Source organism: Passer domesticus, chromosome 1 (assembly GCF_036417665.1).
Source record: "Passer domesticus isolate bPasDom1 chromosome 1, bPasDom1.hap1, whole genome shotgun sequence".
Lineage (NCBI taxonomy): Eukaryota > Metazoa > Chordata > Aves > Passeriformes > Passeridae > Passer > Passer domesticus.
The window spans coordinates 31,552,212-31,563,195 of record NC_087474.1 but is presented as its reverse complement, the minus strand read 5'-3'; the positions used below and the strand labels follow the sequence as shown (position 1 = coordinate 31,563,195).

Sequence of the window (10,984 nt, the reverse complement as noted above, 5' to 3'; positions counted from 1 at the left end):
GTAAAGGTACTTTTAAAACATTCATTAGACACTTTAATGCATTATGCATTTAAATTAAAGTGACAGGTTAGCCTCTCTGATTGGCATCTGTAATAATGGCAGTATAGGTCAGAGTTAAATGTAAAAGGCTCTCTTAAAACTGAACCTTCACACCACAGGTGACATCTGAACAAAACCCAAGCTGCTCTGCAGTAAATGCCTTCAAACTCACCTCTTTTCCTTTGCCCATCAGGCACATGGAGGCATTCTCTCCAATGGGAAACAAAGCTTTGTAGGCTTCTCCCAATTCTTGCTGTAAAGCCTCAGTACACACACCTCCTGTAAAGCCTCCAGTCCAAGAGACACCTACAGGTATTTTTAAGAAAAAACTGACTTACACCTCTCTGTTCTCAAAGCAGAATCAGTTAACTCAGGCTCTGCCTTTGCCTCCTAAGCTGCACTCTCTGCCAGCTATTCTGTACCAAGTTAGTGCTGTGCTGCTTTGCAGAATTAAACCACCACATATTCACTAAATTTTGTATTTTCCTGTCCACTACCTTTAATACAACATATGTTGGCACAGCTGTGAATATGGACAAAGAATACAGAAGCACATCTCCCTGAGGTGATTCAGTCTGTGTTGAATTAGACATGATGAATCTCTGGGATAAATAAGTTTGTACCAAACAGCATGCAATTATTGCTTTACATGCTATAAATAACATAACCATTTCCACTTAGGGTTTTCAGTATTTTAGTATAATAATTGTTATGACAGTAACAGACAAACAGAATTGGGAGAATACCACCAGAGAAATCTGGGATAAAGTATACAAGCAAGATCCCTTCAAGTAGCTCATAAGTGTGGAAGTGGGTTTGCAAGTGTACAGAATGTCATATTTTAAAAAAATATTTATATGATGGCAAGAACGGAGCCTACAGAAGTGTGAGAGAAAAAGGCCATGTTTGAATTTTATGTCTAGGAGATGAAATCAACAGAAAAGGGAAAAAGATTTAAAGAAAATATTAAAATGTCAATATAAACAGAACAAATCTCACCACATAACATCCATAACCAAGATGCATTTAAAGGACTCTACAAATAAAGAAGATGTATCATAAAAGTCTAAGTATAACACATATATTTTCTTTGCCCTCCTACAACCTAATACTTGAATACAAAGTTATTCTTTCAGACCTTAAACTCTCAGAGCTTAATCCTCAGACCTGCAACTCTCTAAATATGCTTCTCCATTTTCAAAGAAATATCTGTGTAACAGTTCTGGAGATTATAAACACATTGATTAAAGAACCAATTTTATTACAATGAGATAATTGAAAATTAATTTCAGCAAAGGGACAAAAGAACAGAATAAATAAATTAAAAAATACAGATAGGCATACAGAGAAAAATACTCAATGCAGTAATGAAAAATGTGCCAAATAATAAATATTTTTTTATAAATTTCATGGCTTCTTTGACAGCACTGGACTCCTCTCTTTCCGTTTAGCAGCCTTCTCCATTTTCAGCTGTAACAAAGAAAGACACCATCAGTGGTTCAAACACTGATTTGCAAATTGGCTAACAATGCAATTTTAAATTTCTACATCCAGTCACAAATTTACCAGGGTGGTACATGCAGTGGAGAAAGGCACACAACGTTATTATCCCAACCTAGCACTGCTCCCATTTGCACCAGCAGACAAAGGAGCGCTTCCATGGCACTGCAGCTCCTCCCCTGATCCAACCAGGCTGCCTTATCTCTGATAATTGGAGTTGAGGTATTTGAGTATCCCTCAAGGCCAGTGTGTCTCAGGAATGCCCAGGGTTTATCTCTGAGTCAATGAAAGGTGGAGCAGTTTTATTGCAGATGTCTAACAGGCACAGTCAGATGAACCAGCACACTTAAACCACACGGGAAAGGTGCTGAACCTTCATCTCAGAGCCTCCCCACCGACCCACAAGGCCACGACTTCCTCCTGTAAGATTTTTTCTACACAACAGGCTCTTGTAGAGTTGTAAAATTTATCAACAGCTACACATTGACACTCTGTCATTTCGTAGTAAGACTATTTATCCAAACAAATATATCTGTTGGTTTTAGAAGCCACAATTTTTCTTAAGTACTGTTACACTTGTGAATGAAGTCATATTTAGAGCAATTATTTCAAAGGGATGCAGAGATTTTGCATCTCATCTAACACATACTCTGCTATTAAAAATACAAGAAAAAAAGAATTCACTTGCTTTTTCCCATCATAAAATAATACCAAAAGGAAACAAGACCTCATTGGGATGTCTACAAATTAACTTACTGCTAAGCAAATGTTGTTGGTCTACACAAAAATACATTTTAAATCACCATTCCCCCTTTGGAGGCTTGAGGTTTTTATCTAAAATTTCTACTACCTTTTCCAAAGAAAATAAAATCTCTGGGGGAAAAAGAAACTGAGAAATTTGAATTTGATGTTTTTTATGAACCAACGTAATATTTGTAACATCTGTCCATAATTTCTGATGATTAACAAAACGAAGAAAACTATTTTAAATTTCACAAAGTTAGAACAGCTTTCTCCTTGACAAAAAAACCTTGTTGCAAGCCAGCATGTAAAATAGCAAAACAGTTTAGATTTTAAAAGTTAGTTATGCAACATTGCTTTACAAAAGAATTCATAAACAGTCGAGATGGTGGAGCCAAAGGGCTAATGTGAGAAAATAGGTATTTAAACATGTGAATAACCTACACCACAGGGCATTTAAACTAAAGATAGTGTGGTGGAGGAGGAACCTCTAAGTGAGTGATACAGGTCATCTAATTTGACCAAATTTAGACAGACAGTCGTTAAAAAGAAAATTATAACATTTTATAAGTGAGATAGCAAACACATAGTCCTAAATGTCACAGGGGAGTTTCTGTGACTCTGTGTTGTTGTTTCTTTCTGTCACATAGTAAAATGTTTTGGTTTTCTGTAACAGAGAGTTACCTCAATTAAAATCTGCCTGGTTAAGGTAAATGCCATCCCACACATGACCAACCTCTGAAATCCTGTAGTAGCTCATAACTGTATTTCAAAATTTATGTTAAGAAGCTATCTTTGTCAGCAATTGAGGAGGAATTATATAATGCATTTATATGCCACTTAAATCATACATTTATGGGGTTTAGATATACTCTTGTGAAAGTGTATTTAAATTAAGCAATAAATTAAGCAAGTTAAGTAACTTGCCCGTTCTTGATAACGTTTTTCAAAGTAAGCCATGTCATCAGCTTCTGATTGTTTTCCATGAGAAACTTGTCCTGTGGCACTTGAACTACCTGAAAAACAAAACATAAACAGAAAACAAATTCCCTTTTTTATTAAATTATTTTTATTAAATTTCATTAAATTTTAAATTAAATTATTTTATTAAACCCTTTTTTTATTAATGATATTTGCTATTGCATCAGATATGTTTTACATTTGCAAAACCCATTTAAAATTGGAACTCACCTTTACAGGCAAGTACAAAACCCAGTATCTGGGACCAAAGAGAAACCTTTTTAGTCTAGGCTTGCACCTACTATAAATTGTTTCAAAGTAGTTCAATTGTTATATTAATTGGTACATTTTTGTACTAAATAAGGAACATAAAATAAGTGCAAGTGATCCATAATCCCACACAGAAAAAGCTTTCTGGCAGAAGGCAGTTTCACGAGATTGCGCTGAATACGTACAACCCATTCAGATATGATGAATATGATTTCTGAGAGGAATTAAGAATTTTAAAAAGTGATGCAATGAATACATGACACCATTGATGGAAAAGATAACAAGCACTAAGAAAAAAATAATTTCAGGTAAAAAACTCATCACAAGCAAAAATAACAAACATTAAGTTATTCTAAGCATTTGAAGAACATGAATGTTGTACTAACAGAGCAAAGCTTCAGTATTCATTTTAATGCCCTGAGTATCCTTCAAGTCATTAATAAAATAAATTCAATATATATTAAGTTCTTTTTGTATTTGCATTATCCTACTTATACATCACCTGCTATTTGCGGCATGGTTTGAGTGGAACTCGAAGGTCCCTGAAATGCTTTGAGAAATGGATGATCCATGCTAGTAATAGGGGCTTCTAAAAGTTCAGCAGAGGGAGCACCTGTCAGAAAATAAAGTGAATGGAAACAATAATTAACTCCAGGAGATACAGTCCTAATACACATGCTGGGGTCAAAACAAGGTTACAGATTCATATCTACAACTCTCAGCACAGACCCCATAAACTGGAGTTAACAAAAGCATTACAAGGATGACTTCAAAAGAACTAAAAAGCTTTGTTTCTTCAATTACTACAGTAATGGTTTAGTTTCTAAACTTCAGACAAATCCAGGAATCCAGATCAGAATTTTAAAAATAAATAATGGGTATGTGGCAATAATAGATAAAACAGTGTTTTGGGACAAAACATGTGTGTTACTAAATGACACAAAATTACAGAGCAGAAAAAGTATCAAGACCAAGTAACATGTCTGTTAAAAAGTTCTACCAATTACCCCTTATTTTTTATGCTGAACAGCTATTAGCCTTTGAGTTTGGAAAAAAAAAAGTGCTGTAAATATATAACAAAGAAATAGCTGGACAGTATTAGGATAAAGGACGAACATAAATAGAACATGGAAATACTAGGTTACAGGGAGTATTATAAGTTACATGTTCTCTCTAAAGGATACGCTGATTTTCAAGCAGAAGCAACTGGGCTGAACACCAGAATTTTTGAAAAAGAGGTTTTTTTGCCAAGTCACTACAGTGAGTAGGACAATGTGATCCCTTAAACCTTGAGGACGGCTGGAAAGGAACAGTCTTTCTGCAGTTCTACCCCTATTCCTCCAAATTGCCTTCAAGCTTTGAAACTCTATTTTGATTTAGTACTTTTCAAAACTTAGGTGGAGAATTAAAATTTCAGCTGCACATACCTATTCCACTGTCATCAAGCCTCATGTAGCCCTCTGCTAGTGAGCTGAAACCAGTCAGTCCTCCCATGGCAGCGTAAGGAACATCCTGCCCCACGGGCTTTCCCTGGGCCAAGCGCTCCTCTTTGGTTTCCACAACGGTTTCGTGAGCGTAAGCTGGCTGACCACATGCACAGGTAAAGCTGCTATGAAAGCCTGAGCACTTGGAACCTAAGAAACAAATAAATAAGAGAGATGGTGATGGGATTTAAACATCCAGCTCTCTGAAAACCCTGTATAAAAGAGAAAGGATGACTCCTGGGATTAGATCATTAGTCAGAGGATCTAACTGAGCCAAGTTTCAAGTACCTCTGAGGATGGAGATTCCACCTCTCTGAGCAGCCTGGACCAATGCTGGATCAGAAATTTCTTTGTGTATTTTAATCTAACTGTATTTCCTATGTTGCAACTTGTGTTCATTGTCATTAGCAACACACCTCTCCACCCATTTACAACTAATAAAAAGAAAAATTCTGATACTGGGTAAAGCTGACAACCTGCCAGCATTTTGGCAGCATTCCCTCCAAAGGTGTATAGCATGTATCAATGCTGCAGGGCTAAGAAACTTCATACCACAATTTATTACACAAATCACAATTTAAATATATTTTTAAATTAGCAACATTTTCTCAGTAGCAAATAGAGACTGTGGAAGCAAAAAAATGGGCTGTACACAGGAGTATCATTAGACTGACTTTCAGGGGTTTTTTAAGCTTACACAGCCAGAGGATGGAATTGAAATAGTTATACAAATGTTATGTGACATTCAGAAACAGAGTGACCTGTCTGCCCTAGCTACATGTAAAACTGTCATCAAAGCCCCTCTGGAGCAATGATGTGACCAAGAAATTGAGGAAGTGATGTTGCAAATGTTTCATTATACAAATCACCCTGCACCCAGCTCACAGTTCATTTTGTGGAGCACCATGAAAAATTTCTTTAAGTCTTTCATAATATGTTGATTACATTCTTGAAAATGTTGAAGATTTTTCATATTATTTTGGGTACTCCTCAGTAACAGAACTCTATGTTTGGACACAGAATGCAGTATATGCAACATAAACAGAGCAACAAGCTGTTAAGTTTTTCAGTTATAACTTATCTGTCATCTTAGATTTATCAACACTGGACAAGACTAATTTCGTTACATTAAAACAAAAAAAGTCCAAAATAGAAGAAATTCTTGGCACTTCACTGCAAAATCTGTGAAGCCCTCCAAAGTGTCTGGTATTTTTGAGAAACACTGAGCAAAAGGCATTATATATATAAATACTGAAAACACTGCGTTCTATGGATTCTGTCTGAATTATCCAGCTGCACATCTAAGATTTTCACATTACTTAGTGCAAATTTTTGAAAGGCTGTCATGTAGATATTTTATGGTTTATTCTGTGGGATATGATTCTCAACCAGCAAAAGTTGCTTACACTTTTTTTTTCTGTACAAAATAGAGGCATTCCATGAAGGAAATTTAATAACAATAAGGGAGTCCAGAAAGAAAAAAAAAAACCTTCATCTTATGTAATTTGAGGTTTCAAACTAAAACATCTTTACGCATTATTTATTTCCTGTGGTTAATAATTACTGTTGTTTCATAACATTGACCTCAAAGAACAGTAGCAAAATCTTCCTCTTCATCCCTTCTCTAAGATCTTGCTGAAATTCCATTCCCATTTGCATTTCTAGACCCACAATCTCCATGGCCATGAAGGAGTGCTAGCAACAGAATTATTGGGGAACAGAGTACTACTTCCTGTTGACTTGAGAAAAAACATAGAAATATATTAATGTTCTGGTCAGCTAGGCAATAGAGGAATGGAGATCAATGCTTCTCTCTCTCAAAGTACCAAGTTCAGGGAGAAAAGGCATGCAGCTGGAGGTGACAAACTGCAAACAGTGCTTTCATACTAACTTCAGGCATCTGTCTCCACAAGCACCTATCTGAAGCACTCAGAGATTTAAACTCCTTCACAGGACCTGGGGAAACTAAGGATGCTGTTCTAAACTCTCCTGTGCAAAAGGTGATGTCTTCCTTCCCACTTCTCATCCTTTCCCGAGGATGAAAACACGCATTGGAGACAAGAGCAGCGCGCACGCAATGCCCTGGGCAGAGCACAGATCCCTCCCTGCTGAGTTTGCTGGCCGAGGGCGGCTTACAGGAGTTGCAGGGAAAGCCGGGCGCAGCGCTGTGCTGCTCGGGGAAGTGCTTGCAGCGGCAGCGGACGGGCTGCGTGCCGTTCAGGGGCACGAAGCGGAAGGACTGGCACGGGCAGCGCCTCACCCTGCAGGGCACGCGGATGGGGCGCTCCTGGGGAAGAGCCTCGTAGTCCGTTTGGTGCTGTTTATACCTAAAACAGGAAAAGTAATGACTTTATGACTTTGTTGGTATTTATCGGAAGACTACCTGAAAGGCTTGCTATTCAGTTTTGTTTTAAAGTAGCTCTTATTGTACTATTTACTCTTAATAGTGATACTTCAATTAAATGCATATTAGCAGGTGGTTTTACATCTATTCATTACATAAATATCAGATATCCTCATTTTAAGAGCACTACCATCTACATTAACTCATGCCTTGCAGCTGAATTTATTGAGACTACAAAATCATTTTGGTTTCAAAAATATATTGACATTTGCATGTACAAACAGTTCTTACTATTTAAAACCTAATTTTCTCAACCCATAAACTTTAAATAAATTTGCCAATGTGCTGCTGTAATATGTCTGGGAATACTTCACATTTTCCTGATTTTTAAAAATACTAGAGTGTAAAAGGAGGGAAGCTACCCACCGGTGGGTGCAAAAGCACAGTGTCTCTGGTCCCACAAGCTTACAGTCCATGCCAGTTGGTGATCTCCAGCTCACATACAGCCTGTTCTGTAGCCGAGCTGGTAGTACTTTTCTTTTGTACTCCTCGTATTCCTCAGGAGTAAAGAGCTTTCCTCCATCATCATCACCTACAATTCTGTATACGTGGCATAAAAAAAAGCCATAAGAAAATTAAGACAATAAAAGTAGATTTCTCATATTTAAAATATATGTATTATAACAGAACTTCATCTGTAAAAACAAAACAAATCTTTTATTTCATATTACTCTTCTAATAATTTAACAGAACTATAGCTGATTTTTAGAGAATATATTTTTTGACTAATGCTTTTTTAAAAAAATTATTCTGATGGACTGAAAACTGGTTCTAAGAGGGAAGAAAAAAATTAACACAACAAACTACCAGGGGTCCTTTTGGAAAAAAAAAAAAAAAAGGCAACGAGCATCAAGGATCATGTAAGAGCCAGCTCTTCCTCAGACTTCTTGACTGACCTCTGACAAGTCACTTCACCCATCTACACCCAACGGTACTGCAAATTTGTGTCAGGAGATTAATCTTAGTCTTGTCTGAGCATTCAGCTGCAACCCCACTGCCATCAAAGCAACAAACAAAGCATCCAAGTTGTCTTCTGATTTGCAAGAAGACTATGCTAGTTTCTGTAGCTGAAGTTAGTGGGGGCTGTATCCCTCAATTAAGCTATCAGTATGTTAAAATTCAAGGTCACTGCATAGCTGGAACTCTGGAGCAGCATCTCAATTCTGCATTTATGGAAATAATTAAGGACAATAAATAAAATACATAAAATACAATTGAGAATTAACTGCAGCACTTACCTATGCTAAAAGTGATTTTATTAATATCTGTAAATATTTCAGTTATTATTTATTGGATATGCTAAAATATGCTGAACGAGTGATTCTTTGTCAAGTATTCTGTGGATTTGTGCACTGCCAGCACTGCAGAGCACCAGAATAATGTGCCAACACAACGCTATCATTTGCGTGTCAGCCCAGCCAACACCCACTGAATCACTGCACATCTTATGTAAGAAATACCACCGTGCCCTCCTCCGGTGTTTTACTCAAGGTTTTCCTGAACTAAATTAAGATCTCATCTCATCACAATGACTGTGTGTGTTTATTTTTGTTCAGCCTTTTGAGAGGACCGCTGACAAGACTAGCAAAGACACGCAGCAGTGTAAGGGATCTGTACAATGCAAAACTTGGAACTCATGATGCACAGAATTCCTCACACTCTGAAAGAGCAGCACGGCTGGCAGATTATCAAATAATCTGGACGGGACATTAAAGACCACCTGATTCCAGCGCCCCTGCCGTGGGCAGGGATGCCGCTGGCAGGCCAGATGGCCTCTCACAGCACACCTCGCGCTGCCCTGGATGCGAGGGACCGTGCGTGACTCCGCCGCTGCGAGCCGCGGCTGGCAGCGCGTCCTCCCCGGGGCACACAGCCGCGGCACTCCGCCCGCGGCAGCGGTGTGGCTCAGCGAAGCCGCCGCACGCCCCGAGGCGGCCAGTTCAGGAGGGCCGGAGGCGGGCATCCCTCCGGGAGGAATCCCGGGCCGGGCCGGCTGCGGGGGATGCGGCACGGCTGGAGACGCCCGGCCCCCGCCCCAGCGACCCCGGCCTGTGCGCTCACCGCCGGTACTCCGCGTACTCCTCCAGGGCCTGCGCGTCCACCTGCAGCCGCTCCATGCCCGCCGGGCCGCGGGGCTGCGAACGGGCAGGGCCCGGCCGCGCCGGGCGGAGAGCGGCGGGCGGGAGGCGCCGGGGCAGGCGGGGCAAGGGCGGAGGAAAGGCGGGGGACAGGCTGCAGAGAGGTGGGGGACGGAGGGGAACAGGCGGGGGAAGGCGGGAGGCAGCCGGAGGCAGGCGGAGGGGAGGCGGGCGCGGGCGGGCGGGCGCAGCACGCTCCGCACGGGCGGCTGGGGAGCGTGCGGGTGCGGGCGGGGTGTGCGGGGTGTGCGTGCGGTGTATGCGGTGTGTGCGGTGTGTGCCGTGTGTGCCGTGTGTGCGGTGTGTGCGTGCCGTGTGTGCGGTGTGTGCGGTGTGTGCGTGCGGTGTGTGTGCGGACGGGGTGTGCGGTGTGTCCCTGTCGCCGTGCTGTCGTTACCGGGTGCTGCCTTGTTTCACGCGCAGAGCAAGGTGGTAACACACAAAAGGCTAGGTCTTTACACTATTGATTACATTACATTACAAAACTTTACACTATCGATTACGTTTTTAACAAAGGCACCGGCGTTCGTTTGCCGTTAATTGCGCAATTTTTCTACTAATTAGTATTCAGCCCCCTGTTTGCTAGTCATGCGTCTCACTTGCCATGGTAATTAGTACACAGGCACAGTTCTGCCCATTTGAGTCTGGGGTGTGTTTTGAGTAGGTGGTGGTGATCGCCCACAGCTGGAATTCCCTTTCCCACAGTTACTGCTCAGTTCTGCTGGCTTCACTCCTGGTGGCTCTCAGCCAGACAGTCCATTCATCTTGGAATTGTCTTCTCTTTTCCTTAAAACAAAAAATTAGCCAACCATACAACATTCACAATGCAATTGCTCAACCATAACTGTCCAGCTATGGCTACTGATTAACAACAAAAAAAAAAATCGCAAAGTTTGATTCACATCTTGAGGGGCTCGATATCAAGGACAGGACACGCGTGGTGTGCACACACTCTGGGAAAGCAGTCACCCCCTGTGCCCCTTGGCACAGACACACTCCCTGAGCAGCAGTGCCAGGGCACAGCCACCCACACCCACAAGTGCTGTGCCTCAGAAGGGCACCCACAGCCTTGGGTGCCACCAGCCACACAGCACAGCGTCCAAGCCCTCCCAGTGCCTGCCCAGTGCCTACCCACATTCCCCCTCTGCTGCTGCCACTGTTTAGACCTCCACTTTTCTGGGGGGTAGGTGAGGGGTACTTTTCGTTGGTCATTTATTCCTTTTCCTTTACAAAATAAAATATATGTTCCATTAGAAAATATGTTTTGCTCATAGTTCAAGACTACGGGAGGCCAACATTGGGAAACATGGTTCTTAGACTGGCAACCTGCAAGTCCCAATTCCTCTCCATATGCCACAATCAATGTAACGATTTTGGAACTCTTCCAATGTGTTTTTAGTGTATCCCCCACAGACTGCTATTTCTGACACTCACTCTGTGTAAATTGA

The 10,984-nt window shown here is 40.9% G+C and overlaps 1 protein-coding gene across 1 annotated transcript; it reads right to left on the bottom strand.

The window, feature by feature from the left end:
- Positions 1-1,404: 1,404 nt before the first annotated feature.
- FAM221A (family with sequence similarity 221 member A) lies at positions 1,405-9,752 on the bottom strand. Its single transcript, XM_064412510.1, has 7 exons — positions 9,460-9,752; positions 7,765-7,938; positions 7,131-7,321; positions 4,938-5,144; positions 4,013-4,123; positions 3,208-3,296; positions 1,405-1,509 (listed from the first exon to the last, which is right to left on the bottom strand). Exons 1-7 carry the CDS (start codon positions 9,513-9,515, stop codon positions 1,447-1,449), a joined length of 891 nt encoding a protein of 296 aa, XP_064268580.1. The 5' UTR covers positions 9,516-9,752; the 3' UTR covers positions 1,405-1,446.
- Between the last annotated feature and the right edge of the window lie 1,232 nt (positions 9,753-10,984).

What these genes read in the sequence shown, in the direction of transcription:
- FAM221A (XM_064412510.1), bottom strand. Translation starts at nt 9,515, where the DNA reads ATGGAGCGGCTGCAGGTGGACGCGCAGGCCCTGGAGGAGTACGCGGAG. An exon ending in CTGTGCTTTTGCACCCACCG is followed by an intron (nt 7,322 to 7,764) that starts GTGGGTAGCTTC and finishes TTCCTGTTTTAG; the next exon opens with GTATAAACAGCACCAAACGG. An exon ending in AACCATGCCGCAAATAGCAG is followed by an intron (nt 3,297 to 4,012) that starts GTGATGTATAAG and finishes TTTGTTTTTCAG; the next exon opens with GTAGTTCAAGTGCCACAGGA.